Genomic DNA, 19348 nt, shown 5'->3' on the forward strand with positions numbered 1-19348 from the left:
AGTTGATCATTATCAGGAGCTTGGCAAAGATCTCATCTGACTCCCAAGTTAAATCCCGTCTTTGTGCATATCCGCTTCCCAGCCAAGAGCAAGAAGACCGTGCCTCGGATTCAGAGGAGTTTTAACTGTTCCAATTTGCACTTGTTGGCCTTCTTCCTGGTGGATCTCAGTGTAACTTTTGGCTGAGACCCAAGAACTTAAGGGTCTTCAATACCATGAGTAATTTCATGAGTTGCTGATGGCTAATTAGGGGTGATTACATTCAAGAGGCTTGATTTTCTTAATAACCCCCAGAAAGGGCTGGTGGTAACTTTACAAATCTTATTTCCCCCTGCAAATGGAATTTTCTGATTCTCCTGACTGTCTTTTCGTAAGTCCTTGTAATTTATCCACCATCTCCCGTTTCTAGTGAGAAGGAAATTTGCAGTCCTGAGAAGAATTTGGAAACCAGTGATTTTGGAAAACTCTGGGGTTCAAGCCAGGGATTGAACCCGGGCCACCGCAGTGAAAGCTCCTAGTTCTAACCACGGACCACCAGGGAATTCCGCAGAGCTACGTTTAATTGAGCGTCCTCTGTTCCAGGCACTGGGCTAAGTGTATGACATGTGTCCATTCATTTAATCTTCATAATCTGCCACAGTTCTTTAGGCCATATTTTTTGAACAGTTTTATTGAGATGTGATTCACATACCATACACTTCGCCAATTTAATGTGTACAATTAAACTTTCTTTAGTGTATTCACAGGGTTTGTGCAATCATCATCACAATCTAATTTTAGAACATTTTTGTCACCCCAGGAGGAAACCTCAGACCCTCGAATTAGCCCCTCCCCACCCTCCAGACCTTGGTAACCACTAATGTATTTTTTGTCTCTATAGATTTGCCTATTCTGGACATTTCCTGTAAATGGAATCATATAATAAGTGGCCTTTTGCATCTGGCTTCTTTCACTTGTGTAATGTTTTCATGGTTCGTCTGTCTTGTAGCATGTATCCAGACATCATTTCTTTTTATGGTTAGGCTGTATTTTTACCCCTACTGTACAGTTGGAGAAACCAAGACACAGAGGTGAAATGACTTTCCTGTGGTCAAGTAGCCTTTAATGGATGGGGCAAGTTTTCCAACGCGCATTTGCCTAATGCCAGCTCTGCTCTTAGCTTAGAATCTGAGGTAGTCATACTGATGGGAGTTTATTAAACATCTTCTATGGGTCAGTCACTGTGCTGAGTGTCCTGTAAATTTGTTACCTCATGTTCATACATAATCTGCTTTCATTTGGGCAATCTGGTAACCATAATTGGGCATAACTGGGCAATGGTATTTTTGTCCTAATGTCTTCCATTTGCTTACTTCTGGTTTAATTGGCCAACTTAAGCTGCAGAATCTTAGGCTCTAGAATCTTCCTAAGCAAACGATGCTAAAAATAGCATTGTTATTCTTCTGTAGGAGTTGAGTGCCACCCCCATCTGCAGAAAATTGGCAGCATCTCTGAGGAACCCTTGCTTTTCCTGGGATACCCAGCATCATGGTTCCCTGTTTCCTGGAGTCTCTCAGGTAAGTGGAGGACCTTTTAAAAAAAGAACAGGGAAATAAGAAATTTGATATTTGAATTTTACTGTATATTTCTTATAATAACTAGCCTTGAGGGCCTGCATCTCACAGATATTTTTGATATGCTGTGTACATATGTGTAGTAAGTTTGTTATTCACAAAGGCTGCTGGGGCCTGGGGAACTGTGTGCTGTGGTGAGAGGTATTTGGACTGAGATTCAAGTGACTTAGTTTCGATGCTGTGCTCTGCTATTTGCTGGGAAACATCTAGGACTCAGATTTTTTTTTTTTTTTTTTTTTTTTTTACATAAAGATGTCACTGGATTGGTGGGTATTTATCATGGTTGCACAATAGAATCACCTGAAAAACTTTAGAAAATATTGTCCTCTGGCTGTATCCCCACAGACTGTGACTTAATTGATCCAGTGTATTTAGAAGGTGACCTCTCTGGTCCCTTCTGTTCAAAACATCTATGACTTACACCTGTATGTTTTATTTGATACAGATATCAACCATGCAAAGTAAGTAGAACAAGTAGTATCGTCTCTATATGCAAACCAGCAAATCAATGCTTAACTCCAGTTGCTCATTTCCCTCAGTGCAGAGTCAGGGAAAGGGCTCGGTGCTCTAGAATCGAGGCTGTTTTCAAACTTTCCTTAAGATGATAGACCCCCTTAAAAATTCTTCAATCAAAATCCTATGTAAAAATCTCAACATACAAATAGCCAGCGACAGTATTTTATTAAGAGAAATTTATTTTAGATGTTTGAGTTTGTAATATTTACACATTATGAGATTAATGAGTCTGTCTGGATAAATATCAAAATTTGACATCAGATTTATGGATGATGGCTTGTACATCAGTCTCAGCATCTAGTTTATTTTGCGACTGGTTTTAGCTGCCTAGTATTAAGAAAATCTTGATCCATACAGGTAAGTAATGGCAATTGGTAACAGTTCTTCAATGCAGCTCATTTTGCAATCTCAGGATACTCTTTAAAGAAATTGATTCAGAATCTAGAAAGGGAAAGGAAGCACTTTTTATTTCACAGTTGAGTCACTAAGGATATCCTGTAGTTTTTTTTCCCCCCTTTATGTTAGTCCCAGATGCCCAGAACTTACACTGAAAAGTAAAACGGTTTGTAATATGTTATTATGACGGTGCCACATGTGATGGCCCAACCAGGGCTAGAGCATTTGCCAGGCAGATGCTCTTAGGCCCATGCCTGGCATTTCGCTGAGTGTAGTACGTGTGTGTGAGCTTAGGCTGTAACTGCCTGTATAATTTTACATGAATTGACATGTGCAGGCCTGCAGTCCAAAGACCCATACAGAGCTATAAGCTTCTTCATCAATGACATAAACAAGTGTGTCAAAAAAGAGTGAGAGAAGGCAGGAAAAGCTCCATCCAGAGGCTTCTGCAGAATCCAGCCATGAACAGAGCAGCCCAAGTCTCTTCAGGGTTAGTCTTTGGTATCTAGTCTAAATTAGCATGGGTGCATTTTTTTAGCCATAGTTTAAAACATAGTTTAAAAGATATTTCAAGACATAAAATATGTATCCAGTTTGTGGAAGCTCCAACATACTGCTGTAAAACCACAGGGGAATGAGAAATGCAGTTGGACCACTGGGTCACTTTAGGACCACAGCATATTTGAACACCAGGACCCAGTGGGAGACACAGAAGTGGAGGTCACAGTCATATATTGAACTGGATTGAAAAGAGCAGCAGATAAAACCTAAGTTTCCCCATGTGGTACGCAAGTGTAAATCTAGCTGCCATCAGAAAGGCCCCTACGAGTACTGAAGACCCTCAAAATTGTGGCCACCCAGGCTGTACGAGAAGGGCTTCATTTGAGAGAAGTCCCTTTTGCAAAGTTTTTTTTTTTCTTAATGTTTGGAATTTTAATTGATGCCCCTGCAGTTAATCTCTGTAATGATCTGTGATACGGAGGCCATCTCCCTTCAAGGGAGGCTTGGCGGGCTCACCTCCAAGCTGTGCATTATTTCAGAGAAATTGCCCACAGATTAGAAATTAGCAGGGTGGGAGTTGTTGAAAGCTAGATGTGGCCTTGCTACCCTGCGGGCAGAACTCTGGAAGTCTTGACAGGCCTCCAGGATTATGGTCCTGCTGAAGGGATTGTTCGAACAGAGCTACTCAGCAGGACGTTTCTCCAACAGTCCTGCTGTAAGGACTGGGGAAAGAAAATGTGAGTTATGAGGACGGGAGAGTCTTTGGGAGAGCTCAGCTGAAGATTTCCATCAAGTCTCCTTCTTCATAAGCCAGGTACTCATAAACCATTTTGCATTCTGTTCCTAGGGCCACGTAAATATATTTTAACCTGAAAAAAACAAACAAACAAAAACTAGAGTGTCTTTTGTTTAAATGCTTTCAAAATGTTCTGGGGGAAAGAGCTATGGTTACTTTAAGAGTGAGAGGTCTTTCGGCCACATGAAGCACATGAAAAGATGCTCAACATCACTAATTATTAGAGAAAGGCAACTCAAAACTACAATGAGGTATCACCTCACACCAGTTAGAATGGGCATCATCAGAAAATCTACAAACAACAAATGCTGGAGAGGGTGTGGAGAAAAGGGAACCCTCTTGCACTGTTGGTGGGAATGTAAATTAATACAGCCACTATGGAGAACAGTATGGAGGTTCCTTAAAAAACTAAAAATAGAATTACCATATGACCCAGCAATCCCACTACTGGGCATATACCCAGAGACAACCGTAATTCAAAAAGACACATGCACCCGAATGTTCACTGCAGCACTATTTACAATAGCCAGGTCATGGAAGCAACCTAAATGCCCATCAACAGACGAATGGATAAAGAAGAGGTGGTACATATATACAATGGAATATTACTCAGCCATAAAAAGGAACGAAATTGAGTCATTTGTTGAGACGTGGATGGATCTAGAGACTGTCATACAGAGTGAAGTAAGTCAGAAAGAGAAAAACAAATATCGTATATTAACGCATGTATGTGGAACCTAGAAAAATGGTACAGATGAACCGGTTGCAGGGCAGAAGTTGAGACACAGATGTAGAGAACAAATGTATGGACACCAAGGGGGGAAAACTGCGGTGGGGTGGGGATGGTGGTGTGCTGAATTGGGCGATTGGGATTGACATGTATAAAGTGATGTGTATAAAATTGATGACTGATTAAAAAAAAAAAAAGACACAACTGGAGAAAAAAAAAAAAAAGAGTGAGAGGTCTTTGATAAAATTGGTAGATGAGAAGCACACAGAGAAACACAAATATTAAGGGCTTTTAAATACTTATCAAGGCAACCAAATACATAAAGATCAATAGGAAAAGCTGGAGGATTTCTCTACCTATAGAGAAAACACTAGAGAAAAATTAGGAGTTAGCTGCCAAGAAAATCCCTGAGAGGAAAAAGCATTTAAGGGGATTCACAATTCTGATATGCAGAGATTTTCTTTAAAAATCCCTCCCCAGTTCTTGCCAAGCCACAGGGAAACAGAAAGCCAGCCTCCCCGTCATTGAAAGAGATGGAGAAGCCCTGAGTATTAACATAGCAAGAGTGTCTCTGCCCTGCTCAGAATCTGTAGTAAGCAAAAGAACCACGGTTAAACCCAGTAGCCGAAGAGACGCTAAGATTTTAACTCTAGATGGAGCTGGTTAGCGAGTTGCCATTGAACCTTGGACAAGACTTGGACGCCATGCAAAATTCAGGGCAAGTGAAATCCGTTTGGACCAAAGGATTGGTCAAGGCTAGATTAAGGTTTGTCACCTGTTACAAGTTAGAGAGGAAAAGGCACTAAGTAATACAGAAGTGTATATATTTCTTAAAGACTTGCTCCAAATTATTCACCTTTTTTTTGTATGGACAGTTACATCTTTGTGTGTTTTTTCAGTGCTTGAGTGGAAGGAAACTCAGTTTTCTCCCTAGAAGCAGTGTAACAAGTGAAGATGGCCACCTACCATGGCCAGCCAACAAAGTCTCTTTAGAGCCAGTCTGCTTGATCAGGGGCTCTTTCTTTACCTCATGGAGTGCTTTTGTATAGTTGATACAATTTATCTTTGAAATGAAAACCCAGAGGAAAACAAAATTATTGAAAATGCCAAACAAGTGGTTAAAGTTGATTCGGGGATCCTTATTTTGAATAGTAGTTTTTGAAGAAATGCGGATGTAATTAGAGGGATTACGGGGTTAGATGGTGATTTTTATTGCTCTTACAAAGGAAAGTTCTGGATCATTTTACAGGTTGATGGCCTTAGGTCAAGTGTCTGGTTTTAGTCTTCTGAAAAGTAAGGCTTTTCTTTTCCTCGATACACACAGTAATATTACTGTAATGCCTGTCAGCTACTTCGCTGAGAAATACAACCAGAAGGGATTGAGGAAATGAGAAAGAGAAAGGCGGCTGTTCTTGGGGAACTGAAAAAGATCCTGAATACAAACAACAAGAAGGAAGGGGGTTGAGAAAGTTTACTGGTAAGTGTGAGAAAGAGAATGCCCAAAGTAGTGATAGCTGAGGAATGCAAACTGAGACTCCCCTCGGAGTAGAGAAATATGTGATAATTGGGAAGGGTCATGGGATCAATTAGGGTCCTTATGCCAGTGATCAAGAAATGGGGTGAAGGAGGAGGAGAAATATGGGCAGGAAGAAAACAGGAAAGAGGAGGGGCAGGAGTGGGAGTGGGAGGGGCAGGAGGAGGAGGGGGAAGAGAAGAGGCCAGGCTGGGATCCTAAGTATTGAACTTCAGGGTGTCAATAAGGCAGGGCTGAGTTGGTGTAGCCCGCATCTAAACCACTATCCAGTTGATGGTTAATAAATATTTGTTGAATATTGAATGAATAAGTTAATAATTATCTTTCATGTGAGAGAAAAAAAGGAGAAGATTCTTCTTTCCTGATTAGGATCTTCAGTTAACTATAAAAATAGGTTAAAGCAGAAGATCATACAAATGATACAGACACACACCTTTAACAGTTTATTTTTAACTTAAAACACATGTACATTCACTCCCCAAGTTTTTGATATGGGGGCCAAGGACTTTTCTTTGAGCGTGAACCCCTGATTGTCTTTCTTGCACAAACCACACCCGTAAGCATTATCTGAGGTTTCCATCTGGGTTTCTTTAAAGTGGAATGGGACTCTAAAGACATTTGCAAAGCAATCTGAGTATAGAATGATTCTGGATTTTTATTATTTTTGCCCCTAATCATTTACAGTTGTCTCATCCACACCTAATTTGCCAGTTTTTTGGGGGTTTTTTTTGGCAACTTGCCTTTATTGAGTCTTTCCAAAGCATTCAGCTTCGTTTGTGTAGAAACAACTACCAACTACTCTTTCTTTCTGCATTCTGCTTCATGGGCCTGTGTACTATTTGAATATTTTATGTAATTACAAAGCCCTGGCATGGTCAATTTTGGGACCATGGTTAAACTCCATATAAACACAACTCATCTGGTGGATGCAGAAGAGTACAAGTGCAGCAAGGAAGAACCTGCTGGAGTCTTTTGTGGGAAGCCCGGTAGGAGCCATCTGAATGGTAGGCACAGAGGCTAGCAGGAAATAAAATAGCTTTCTGGAGGACTGCCCTGGCAAACCCACCCCTGTGAAATGATGGCAGGCGTTCGGACAGTATTGATTTTTCTTTATGCCTGGCACAGTGCTGCACCTGGCACTCATCCTCATCACTCAGAACTTGACTGTGGGATTTGCTAGAACCTTCTGTACCAAAAAGGGTTCAGTGGAGTCAAGGTGTGATCATTGAGCTGCCAGCTACCTGTTCCTTGTATACTCAAGTGAATTTATATGACTCAGGTTAACATTGACACCCCTCCCACCCCGGGATCAGAATCAACGTCTCCAACTTGTAGAAACCCACCTTTTAGGATTGTCTTTTTCCTTCCCCAAGTTCTGTTTTTCCAACAGAGAATTCTGGGATGTACTAAGAAAACACTTTACTGATGAAAGTGTCGGTCACAGCAGCACTTTGTATTTCTTGGTGACTGGCATTTCCTCTCTCTCATTTTTCTTTCTCCCCTCACTTCATTCTCTCCTTCCATTCTTTTATTCACTTGCTATTGATTAGCCCTGAGTTTGGACCAAGACGGCGCTGGTCGTCCTGCTTGCTGCAAAGATGAATCAGAACCGTTTCCTCAAGAAGCCTACCATGAAGCAGGGGAATTTACCAAAGGATCTTGTGTCTTAAAAAGCTGTGCTGTGACAGAACACCTCACTTTTCCAGAGACCCCAGTCCAGAAAACACAAATGGCTGTGAGAGTTGAGAACCTGGAAATAAGCAATAAAAACCAATAGGCAATTAGAATAGGTGTCCCTAAGTCCATGCTCTAAAATGGAAACATTTACTCCACGCAAGCCAGGCAGGCCTTTTCCCTGAGCCTGTTTGATCTTGGTTTGGCTGCAGCCTGGTTGTCTAACGGTTTCCGAGGCCAAGGCGGACCCGAAGGAAGCCGAGTTAAGAGGCGCAGGCTTATCTGTAGGAAGGTAAGCGAAGCCTGCCTGACAGTAGGGAGGAGCCGGCCAAGGGCCAGCTGGATTCAGAAAGCCCCAGGCTTCCACGGTGCTCTCAGGCTGCTCTGCTCCAAGGCCGCCACCTTATGCTGCACAAACTGATTAATACTCACTCTGGTGACTCTGAGCCATCTAAACAAGATTGCTTAAGCACAGCATATTCTGTATGAGAAAGCAGGGCAAGGAAACAGAATGTATTTTTTTTTAAGTTTGGGATTTCAATGGTAAGCTTCAATTATTTTAAAATTTAGACTGTTGTCTAGTGAGAGTGGATACATGAAGTTTTACTGTATCCGCTTATTGTCTGATTACTTTTTGCAAGCAATGACAGAAAGTAAAACAGACGTGTGAAGCCACAGCCTTATACAGACTGAGGAAGAAAAGTGATGTAATAAAATGGCAAATGCTTGGTTTCAAGGTGTGTTGTGTCCTGGGAGGCCCCAGAGCACAGGGTCCAGGCCAAGAATCTGACTTCTGGCATTGAAATCAGGCTTTGCCACTCATTAGGTGTGTGTGCCCTTCAATAAGTGACTCTTAGCCTTTCTGTGCCTCAGACTCCTCGCCTGAAAAATGGGTGTAATCAAAGTGTCTGATAGGATGGTTTTGACGATTAAATGAAATTATACTTGTAAGCGTTGAGGTCAGTGGTAACCACGTAGTCTTCTGGCTAATGTCATTTGTAACCCATCTCCTTCTCTTGCTGCCTTTACTCTTTAACTGCTGTCAGAGGAAGGCAGAGGGTTGAGTTGAACACAGTAAAATGCACGCTTAGCAAAAATTTTTGATCTGCAGAGTGCAGGTGGAGATTTCACTTCGATGCTAAGATTTTGGCTCTTTTTTGTGAAGGTCGGTATAATCTTATTCGTGATCATGTTGCTCCCAAAATATCTCTTGGGTTGTATTAACTGAAAAGGAAAACAGTAAGTTTTTTGGGTTTTTTTTTGCTCTTTTGCTTGTTTTGTGACTTGATATGCTCAAGTGGCATTGAGTTCATTGAGATAATCCGAGGTACACAGAGGCTGTGACATGATCCACCCTCACTGGAGTCAAGGATGATTGGGGGAGGGGGGTGGGAAGGGGTTGGCCCAGGCGAATACACAAGGGCAGAATCCCAGTTCCGTGATGTCAATCTCGTACCAAATTTCAGTGGGCATTATTTTCTACAGGAAATGAAATGTTGGAGTGTTTAAAATCTAGAACAGGGCTGGGTAAACGGCATAACTTTTTTTGTTGTTGTTGTTCTGATTGGTGTGAAATGTTGGGCTGCTTCCCCTGCAAGGTGAATCGGAAAGTCTTGCTAGAAATGTGGCTTCCGCCACCGCTTGGAGGGGAGAGTGTGATTTGTTTGCCAAAGGCCCTGGTAGCCTTCAACCTGTCAAAACGTTTGCAAGCTGGGAGCAGTTTGCCAAAGCAAACTATCAAAGTGGAATAACACACGAGTCGCACACACACAGACACACACATGCTCTCCCATTCCCCAAACATTAATTTCGAATTGGGTCAGGAGGAACAAGGCTTTGGGCCAGATTGTCAGTGTTTTAAAGAGGTGTGGGCACAGCTGTGGACTAGCAATTAGATAGGTATGTGTGAGCAGGGTGAGGTGTCCTAAAACGGAGTCTACAGAGTAGGGGTGGGAAACTTACAGCCCTTGGCCAAGTTTCATCTGGCCCCTGGGGTTATATATTGCTCTGGCTGCTGTGATTGCAGCCCAAAGAATAATTTCCCCTCTGGGGGAATTTATTCTATTCCATTCAGAGCAGAGCCCATTTACTAACTAAGGTTTTATTCCAGCAAGAATTTTATTGGGTATCCCTATGCATTTTAGCCTCACTGGGGCCCAGCTTGATGAGGAAAAGAAGCATCTGAACATCTAAACATAACTTGCATAGCACTTTTGCAACAAAAGCACCAACAGACATTCTGCTGCCAGACCTTGTGTAAATCCTATGAGAATGAATTTTTGGAAAGTCACGTAGAGACTCAAAAGCACACTGATTTTTATAAATCCCTCATAAAAGAGCTTTGCAAAGCTCCCAAAGTTACTTTGGACATTTTGAAATCCACTAATCCACACTATTTCCACTTATCTTGAACTTTCACAGGTCATAAGATGATGAGGCCTCATTCATTAATTCAATGAATTAAGCTCTTCCTATATAGCAGACACTTTCCTGGGTGCTGGGAGATAAAGTAGTAACAAAACAGATTCCCTGATCTCATGGACCTTATATCCTAGTGGGCAGAGGAAGAAATTTAAGTGAATAAAGACATACTATGTGAAATGGAAAGTGCTATGGAGAAAGAGAAATAAGCTGGGCTGGGAGAGGGAGTCCTGTTTTTTGTAGGGTCAAGGAAGCCTTATGGACAAGAGACACCTTTGGGCAGACACCTGAACGTGGGGAGGGAAGGACCTGTAACCATATCTGGGGGTAGAGTTGACCAGGCAACCCTGGAATGCAGTCCCTCCAAGACAACAGGAAACCTAGAATTTTCCCTTCTCCCATCTTTCACTCCCTCTCCCAACTCCAAGTCCCCAGACTGTTATGGAAGTGCAGCCTGGGATGAGTGATTATGCAAAACGGCTCCTGATTGCATTACAAATATGTGGCTTAGGTGTGTGCCAAGAACTTTGAGGGGCTGAGGTGTAACGCATTTCTGGAGCTGCTGTTTGTTTTCTTAACAAAACCACACCAATCTGGTTTTCTTTTTAAATGAGTAAACAGTGCCAGAATGTGTTACAAACGATTCAGATTTGTAGGCATGGCTTCATAATGTGCTTTCTTGCACATGAACTCATTTGAGGTAGGCAGGGCGGGTTCTATTATTCCCATGTTACAGATGAAGAAACTGAGGTGCAGAGGTGCTTTGCCCAAGGTCATGTAACCAAGGAGCATAAACTCCCGAATTGTGATGCACATGTCCTAGGTTGGTTTCTAGGACCACCTGGATCCGGTAAGGATACAACTAGAAAAATAACTCTTCTTTTCCCATCACTGTGTTCACACCCACTCCTTTAGATACCCCTGCCCCGTGCCTGGAAGACAGGCTTAGGCAGTTTTCTGGTCCATTGCAGGCTTAATGAGCAGTCTCTCTTTCAAGTATCAAAAGGCCCCAAAAGATGTGTGTATGTGAGGGAGGGGGGGTAGCTTTAATGGTTGAATGCCCATCCTTCTAGAAGTTTTAGTTTTCCTTCAGTAGCTTTAGTTTTTGTTTTCCTTGAGTACTTTTTGGATGAATCTAAGGCATCAGTAACTTCACCATCCAGGCGTGTACCCTTAGCCCCCCGTGTGCTGAGCAGCACAGATCCGTATGCCTGTGCATTGGACAGTACAGAGAGAGAACATTTCCATTGTTGTAGAAAGTTCTCTTGGACAGCACTGGCCTGGAGCCTCAGCAAGTTATAAATCAACTCTTTGATTCTTTTCACCACTAATTTTATATTTTTCTGAATAGATTCCTTACTTGGAAGGATTTCGTGTACAGATATGCTACATTAAAAGAAAGTCTAGTCAGATATAAAATCTTCAGTCTCTCATCCAATTTAAAGCTTCTTTCTTTCCCCCATCCTGGGCCTGGTCTGGCCTCAGGCCCCTGTGGTGGGAAGAGAGGCCTTGGCTGGTTTCTTCACACTCCTAGTTCCCCCCTGTGGCCCCCTCCCTCTGGTCCTCATTAGTTCCTCCAGGACAGAGCAGGGGAGGGGACAGATAGCTGGGCAAAGGGGATCTCAATAGCATCAGTGCCCGCTGTCATCTGGTGTTGCTGTCCTGGCTTGGCTGATGTCTATGTTGTGGATTCTCCTCTCAGGGCCCTTTGGTTGGTCCTTTGGAGGACCTCCCCCTCACTGGGATCTCCTGCTGCACATCCCCTGGTTCAGGCTGTGCAAGTACCGGCTGCCTCTTTATCCCGCCTCCCCCAGCTCCCGGGCCCCGTGGGTACACACCACACATCACCTGTCTTTTGGTGAGCGATCTGCTTTGATGAGGTCCTTGCCAGAGAACCTACGTCCTGCTTTCCCTGGGAGAACCCCAGCTTTTCTTGCCCCCGTAAGCTCCAGGTACGTAGGCTGCTCCCACTCCAGCCCTCTCTCACCACTCTGCCCTCCTACACACTCCAGCCAGGTTTTGGCCTTTAAATACGTTTCAGGGGAAAATCAAGCACTGCTCCTTATACCCCAAACCCAGGGGGGTCCAGATCAAGCTCTCGAATGGTAGCCCTCCTTGTTTGGCTGGGAAGAGCTCCAACTTTTCCTCCCCTAAGGGGGGTGGAGGGGCTGTGCTCAGCATTCCTACGTCCCTAGCAAACTTCTCCCATTCTCCAGCCCACACCCCACTCCTTGCTCAGCCTGAAGGTTTAGGGTGAGGGGCTGCGGGACAGGATGCGGGGGGCAGAGGGAGGCACCTCCGTTTCTGGTCCTGAGTACACGGCGCAGCCCTTCTCTTTGGAATGTGCGTGTATGTCGTCCCGTTGGTTCTTAGCTTTGGGGCCTCAGTGCGACTCTAAGACAGCAACAAAAAGGATGCATGTAACACCTTGGTACATATCCCTTCCCCCCTGCTTCTTGTCCCACCACACGGTCCCTAACCAGTCCGGCCACATCCATTCCGTGTGGTCTGCTAGGACCGGTCTCATTTTCAGGCACAGTGAAGGTTAGGGTGGAATTTAGGGTTCTCAGAGATGGTGGGAGCTTTTCCAGCTCCACAGGCCTTACCCCCCAGATTCAGACAGGTTTTCCTCATGCCCGCTTCTACACTTTGAGTTTTCCTTGGACAAGGGCATGTTTCACATCTCTCAATTACGTTAGAGGCCTCAAAAAGATTGAGAAGCACTGGGTTACCTAACGGCCCTCAGGGTTAAACCCTTAAAAAAAGGATTCAAAAGACAACTAAGTAGAACCAGTGGCCTTTTTCCTGGGATGCTTCAAACAATGCTGTTGATGATGCGACATCAGGAAGCTTCAGGCATTTAATTAATTGGCAGTACTTGTTTCTCCTCTGACTAACTAGCTGTGCCGGGCGTGTTCATCTCTGTTATCTTCAGTGATCCTTACAGAAGATGGCAACATTGAGGCCCAGAGACATTGGCTCACCCGGGATCACCCAGATGGGAATGGCGGAGTTGGGATTCTGGCCTCGATGTGTTTGAATCCAAAGCTTCACGCTCTCCCAGCACACCCTGCTGTCTCGGGGCCAGCTGGCTCCTATTTCTACACCTTCTCTTTATTTGATGACAAGCCCTAATCAGGGCTGGTGACAGTGGGGCTTAACACAGCTAACCCCACCCATGGAGAACATATGTGACACTGAAAGGCGAAGGACGGGCAGAGGAATGGTTCCGAGGAAAGCCTGGAGTGCGGGAGAGGAACTTCCCTGGGAGAAGCAGCCCCCTTTCTGGCCTGACCTTACCACCTCCACGAGGACCAAGCATGCACGAGCACTTACTCTGTGCCAGGCACGGTGTGTTATCTTATACAGGCCTCCCCAGACCTCCAGCCAGCTTCTGTGGTATCCCCCTCTTCCAAGGGAGGAGACTGAGGCTGAAAGAGGTTAAATGTCCTGACTTGGGAACCTTGCCGGTAAGCGGTAAAGTGGGGTTTGATCCCAGGTCTGCCTCATGCCACAGCCCCGCCCGCAGCTGTCTCCTCTCCTGTGGGGCCCTTTGCATCTTCACGGGGTCACATCCAGGGCCTGGGTTGGACTGTGCTCTCCCTTCCAGTGATGAGACGGAGATGTGCCTTCTGGCTGCTGCTGCCTGGAACATACTCACAGCCCTGCCTGTTGCTGTTTTTCTTTCTCAGTGTCCTGGGTTCCCTCCTGCTGCTTGGACTCCAGCTCGTCTGCCCACAGCCCTCCACTGAACACAGAAAGGTAAGCCATGGCCATTCAGAGGCTTTCCTTCTCTGCCCAAGGGCCTGGGGTTGAACTAGTCATCACCACCTTGAGCTTTGTTCTATTTGGAGGTGAGTCACCGCTGATTCTCAGAGGAAGCACCTCTTATAGGATGTTCACCAGTCTTCCTATCCTTCCTAAGTTCTTGATCTTCAAAATGAAGCTGGTGTCCAGAGTCAGTCTCTGATCCGAAAGCAGTGCTGCCTTTGTAGCCCGTGTCCGTTAGAGTGGGGCGGTTAAGGAGAGGTCATTGAGCAGACTCTACCTCCCGTAGGAGTGGAGGAGCACCAACACGGAGCTTTTACCCCCTCGAGGGGCACCTTCAGGGGGATGGGTGTGGATGGTTAGAGAGAGAGCTGCAGCTAAAGCTGAGGCCGTAGCCATGTAAGAGCACCCCTCGGAGGGAGCCATCCATGATCTTCGGTTAGAAGGACACTGCAGCCAGCGGCCAGGCAGGGAGGGAGCAGGGAAATAAGGACCCAGTCCTCTTTTTCCTCCTCCCCTCCATCTCCTGCTGGTGACTCCCTAAACCTGAATCCAACCAAAGGACAGAAGACAGAAAAATCCCTTAATGCAGTGCTCAAAGGCCAGCCTCCTGGGCAACAGGGCCAGGTGGAGAAGGGTGGACAGAGCATCTGGAGGGACAAATGGACAGTATCAAGCATGCTTCCCTTCAGGCTCTGTGTGTTTCATAGTAAGGGAATTATTCACTGTTGCCTAAACAAGCCCAATGCTGTCCTGCAACAGAGCAGTTGTGTGATTAATATTTCCTTAGAAACAGATGCATGATATGACTTTGGGAGGATCCCTGAAATCCCTTTCTCCTACCTAGGAACTCCTTATGTCTACAGGTAATGAAATGCAGATACTTCTGAGATGACTGATAGGTCAGTCATTTGTATCTAACTGTGACTGAGTTGGTTGGAACCTTTCCTAGAGGGGCTTTTCATAGGTGAAGTCCAGGAGAGAAGGGGGCCAAGAAAAGAGTATGTGTACAGGTTTGCCTAGATGTGCACCTTCTTGGGAGAAGTTCTTGATGTTCTTGTCTGATTAGTCTAATTTATCTTAGGTCTGTGGATTATGTTCTGACTTTGTCTTTCTGGGCCAGATGTGAACCTGTATTGGGTTGTGTCCCCCATTAGGGTGTCAGCTCCATGAAGGTGGGATCTTATCTGTCTTGTTCACTCCCCGATTTCCACCTCCTGGAATACAGCCTGGCCTGTTGTAGGTGCTCAATAAAATACTTGTTGAAAGACTGACTGAGTGAATGGAAAACCTGGCCAAGATCTAAGCATCATTTTGTTGGAGTCACTTGGCAATTTACACCCCTTTTACTCTACTGCATCATCCCCATTCATGATTTCAAGAGTCAGAGAGGGCAACTATGATAGATTGAATATTTGTGTCCTCCCTGCCCCCCAGGTTGGTGTGTTGAAACCTAAACCCCTATGTGATGGGATTTGGAGGTGGGACCTTTGGGAGGTGATTAGGTGATGGAGTGGGGTCCTCAAGAATGGGATTAGTGCCCTTGTTAGCATTATGGGAGAGCTTGCTGCCCCACCATGTGAGGATACAAGGAGAAGTCTGCACCCCGGAGGTTGGCACTGTGCTGGCACCCTGACCTCAGACATCTAGCCTTCATAACTGTGAGAAATCAATTTCTGTTGTTTGTAAGCCACTCAGTCTATGATATTCTGTTTTAGCAGCTCAAACGGACTAAGACAAAAATCGGCACTGAGAAGTGGTGGTGCTGCTATAACAAATACCTAAAACGTGGAAGTGGCGTTGGAATTGGGTAATGGGTAGAGGCTGGAGGAGTTTTGAAGTGCATGCTAGAAAAAGCCTATGTTGCCATGAATGGACTTTATTTATTTATTTATTTTTAATTAATTAATTAATTAATTAATTTATGGCTGTATTGGGTCTTCGTTTCGTGCGCGGGCTTTCTCTAGTTGCGGCAAGCTGGGGGCCACTCTTCATCGCGGTGCGCGGGCCTCTCACTATCGAGTCCTCTCTTGTTGCGGAGCACAGGCTCCAGACGCGCAGGCTCAGTAGTTGTGGCGCACGGGCCTAGTTGCTCCGCGGCATGTGGGATCTTCCCAGACCAGGGCTCGAACCCATGTCCCCTGCATTGGCAGGCAGATTCTCAACCACTGCACCACCAGGGAAGCTCACCATGAATGGACTTTTAAAGGTGATTTGGGTGAGAGCTGAGAAAGAAAAGAGGGGAGCTCAATCTTCCTAGAGAATACCTAAGTAATCCCGAATAAAATATTGGTAGAAATATGGAGGTTAAAGGCCATTCTGATGGGGTCTCAGATGGAAATAAGGAACATGTTATTGGAAACTGGAGGAAAGGCTGTGCTTGTTATAAAGTGGCAAAGACCTTGGCTTTTTCCTGTTCTGGTGTTTTGTGGCAGGTAGAACTTGCAAGCGATGAAATTAGATATTTAGCCAAAGCAATTTCTAAGCAAAGTGTTGAAGGAGTGGCCTGGTTTCTCTCGACTGCTCATAGTAAAAAGTGAGAAGAGAAAAATGACTTAAAGATGGAACTGTTAACTGGAAAGGAAGCAGAACACAGAACTTAAAGATTTTGGAAAATCTTCAGTGGATCCATATTGAAAAGAATGAGAAAGCTTGTCCAGGAAAGGATACTATGGGTGTGGTCGAGAGACCGTTTGATTAAGGCCATTAGTCAGTTATCTTGACAGACGCCAGGAGCTATTGTCCAGGACAGCGGAAGAATGCAGAGGGGGCTGCGGTGCCTTCCAGATCTGGCTCATCTAGGCATCACCTTGCTTGGCGGTTTCCACTCCCTGCACTCACTCTGAGCTCCTCAGCTGTGCCAGGAGCTGCTCCAGTGGCCCAGGGAGGGTGTGGGCTGTGCCCAGCAGAGCCTTGGGGACATGACTGCCTCCACCCATTTCAAAGGACAAGGCTTGAGCCCAGGTCCCAGGACCCCAACCTTGGAGAACCACAGTGGGGACAGGGCAGCCTGAAGCTTTGGGGCCCCAACCCGTGCAGGTAGGACCATGGGCCCAGTGGGCCTGGAAGGCAGAACACGGAGCCACAGAGGATTATTCTTAAGCCTTTATGGAATTTCCCCGGGTGGGATTTGGACTTTCTTCTTTCCTCTTTCTCCCATTTGGAATGGGAATGTCTCTCCTGTGCCTGTCTTACCATTGTATTTTGGAAGCACATAACATGTTTCATGTCACATATTCACAGCTGGAGAGCAATTTGCTTCAGGATGAATCATACCTTGAATCTCACCTGTATCTGATTTAGATGACATTTCACTCCGGGCCTAGAGTTTAATAATGATGCTGGAACCAGTTAAGACTTTCAGGGTTACTGGGATGGAATGAATGTATTTTGCTTGCAAGAAGGGTGTGATTTTTGGGGGCCCAGGGATGGAATGCTATAGACCAAATGTGTCCCCGCAAATTCATATGTTGAAACTTAATCCCCAGTGTGATGATATTTGGAGGTGGAGCCTTTGGGAGGTGATTAGGTCATGAGGGGGTAAATGCCCTTATGAAAGGGTCCCAGAGGGATCTCTAACCTCCTCTACTATGTGAGGATACAGGGAGAACATTGCTGTCAATGAACCAGGAAACAGGTTCTCCCCAGACACCAAATCTACAGGCCCCTTAATCTCGGACATCCCAGACTCCAAAATTGTGAAAAATAAATTTAAGTTTTCCATAAACCACCCAGTCTATAGTATTTTCGTTATAGCAGCTGGATCAGACTAAGACAACTGTCTATTTTCATTATTATGTTGTATTATTTCTTAGTGTTCAGAGTTAATCAGGGTTGTTAATCCTAATAGTTGAATCAATCTACCAGTGTTCATTTTTTTTTGCTGCTATTCAAACAGACCATCATAACTGAAAATGTTTTATAAATGGTCAATTTACTTTGCTGTTTCTCTTAATTTTCCAAGTTAGCCTGAATGATTTAAATGTAGCCTGAACAAAAGGTTCACAAAAAGGTATTGCCTCCATATTTCTTTCCTTTCTTTTTTTTTTTTTTTGATGATGTTTATTCTCTTTACCAAGCTGTACCATAATGTGCTTGATAAGCCTCCATATTTCTTAAAGAAAGTATTTGTTCTGAGAAATTTTAAAAAATGATTTATGAATTACTTTAGAATGTTGAATTTAAAAACTGAGCAAAAAGTTTCACATCTTGGTGTATGGTTCCTCCTTGTCAAAATATTAAAAACTTGGCAGTAGAAAGTTAGATTAAAAAAATTATTTTTTCAAAATAATGTATAGATACCTTTACTTGGAAATCATGCATTTTAGGTCAGTTCTTCAATATATTTATACGCATTTTAGCTGCCAGGATCATTGTCATTGTCATTCACCCCAGAGAAGAAAAGACTCAGTGCTTTCTTGGGTGGTGAATTTCTTCTTGACGTTTTATTGGAGCTCTGTGGAGCTGTGACTGTCATCCTGCCTGGCTATATCCCCAAAATCCTTGAACACAAGCAGTACTGGCAGTAGTAGCATCCATTTATTTCTGCAACGTAAGAAATAAGGAGATATTAAAACAGGGGTTGGAAATGTTTCTCTCTAAATGGCCAGTTGTGACTATTTTAGGCTTTCTGGGCTACCAAGTCTCTGTCACAACTAGTCAGCTCTGCTTTTGTAGCACAAAAGCAGCAATAGATAACATGTAAATAAATGTACATGGCTGTGTTCCAGTGAAACTTTATTTACAAAAAAACTGGATTTGCCCCATGGCCCACCATTTGCCAGCCACTGCTCTGAAGTCGGGTAGAGAGAGGTTAACTGTAATTACTGTATATGTGTTTTGAAGTTGGAAATTGTCTCCTCCTGGGACCTCAAGGAACACAAAGGATTTGAGAAAAACAAAAAGTATATGTTTTCATTAAAACATAGGAATTATGGTTGCTATCAAATTGTTTTCATTACTTAGATAAATCATAATTGAATTCCTGCTGACTGTTTTGTGGCAAGATCCACTCTCAATCTGTAGTAGAGAGCAGCAGCAAGAATAAGAAAACCATTTATGGTAAATTCTTAAGGGACAACATTACTGATTTGTGCATACTGTAGTTTAGTATGCGTATGAAAACTACCCTCTAAAAGACATCTCTTTTTCTTCCTCATTTATTATAGCATGTCCAACTTTAGCATATGGAAGCATTTCTACAGTGTAAGTTATTCTGAGGAAAAGACATAATTTGTAAATGCTGTCAAGTAAACTATGCATTTCTAAATGCTGCTTGGGTGACTGGATACATCTCTGTAAAAACTGTCCCATAATAGTGCAGGAAAAGAGGACTCGGGTGCAGAGTGTAAGTAGCTCGTTTGAGATATTTCTATCCAGAAGTCTTTCTCTCACTTCTG

At 44.1% G+C, this 19348-nt stretch overlaps 1 protein-coding gene across 1 annotated transcript in view; it reads left to right on the forward strand.

The window, feature by feature from the left end:
* The first annotated feature begins 1452 nt into the window (after positions 1-1452).
* Positions 1453-19348, forward strand: part of THSD4 (thrombospondin type 1 domain containing 4) — a 559732-nt gene continuing 541836 nt past the window's right edge. Inside the window, exons 1-2 of the mRNA XM_068554826.1 lie at positions 1453-1556; positions 13874-13943. Of these exons, the coding sequence (XP_068410927.1) occupies positions 1528-1556; positions 13874-13943 (99 nt within the window). The 5' untranslated portion in view covers positions 1453-1527. The remainder of the gene's footprint in view (positions 1557-13873; positions 13944-19348) is intronic.

This window comes from Eschrichtius robustus, chromosome 1 (assembly GCF_028021215.1).
Source record: "Eschrichtius robustus isolate mEscRob2 chromosome 1, mEscRob2.pri, whole genome shotgun sequence".
Taxonomy (NCBI): Eukaryota; Metazoa; Chordata; class Mammalia; order Artiodactyla; family Eschrichtiidae; genus Eschrichtius; species Eschrichtius robustus.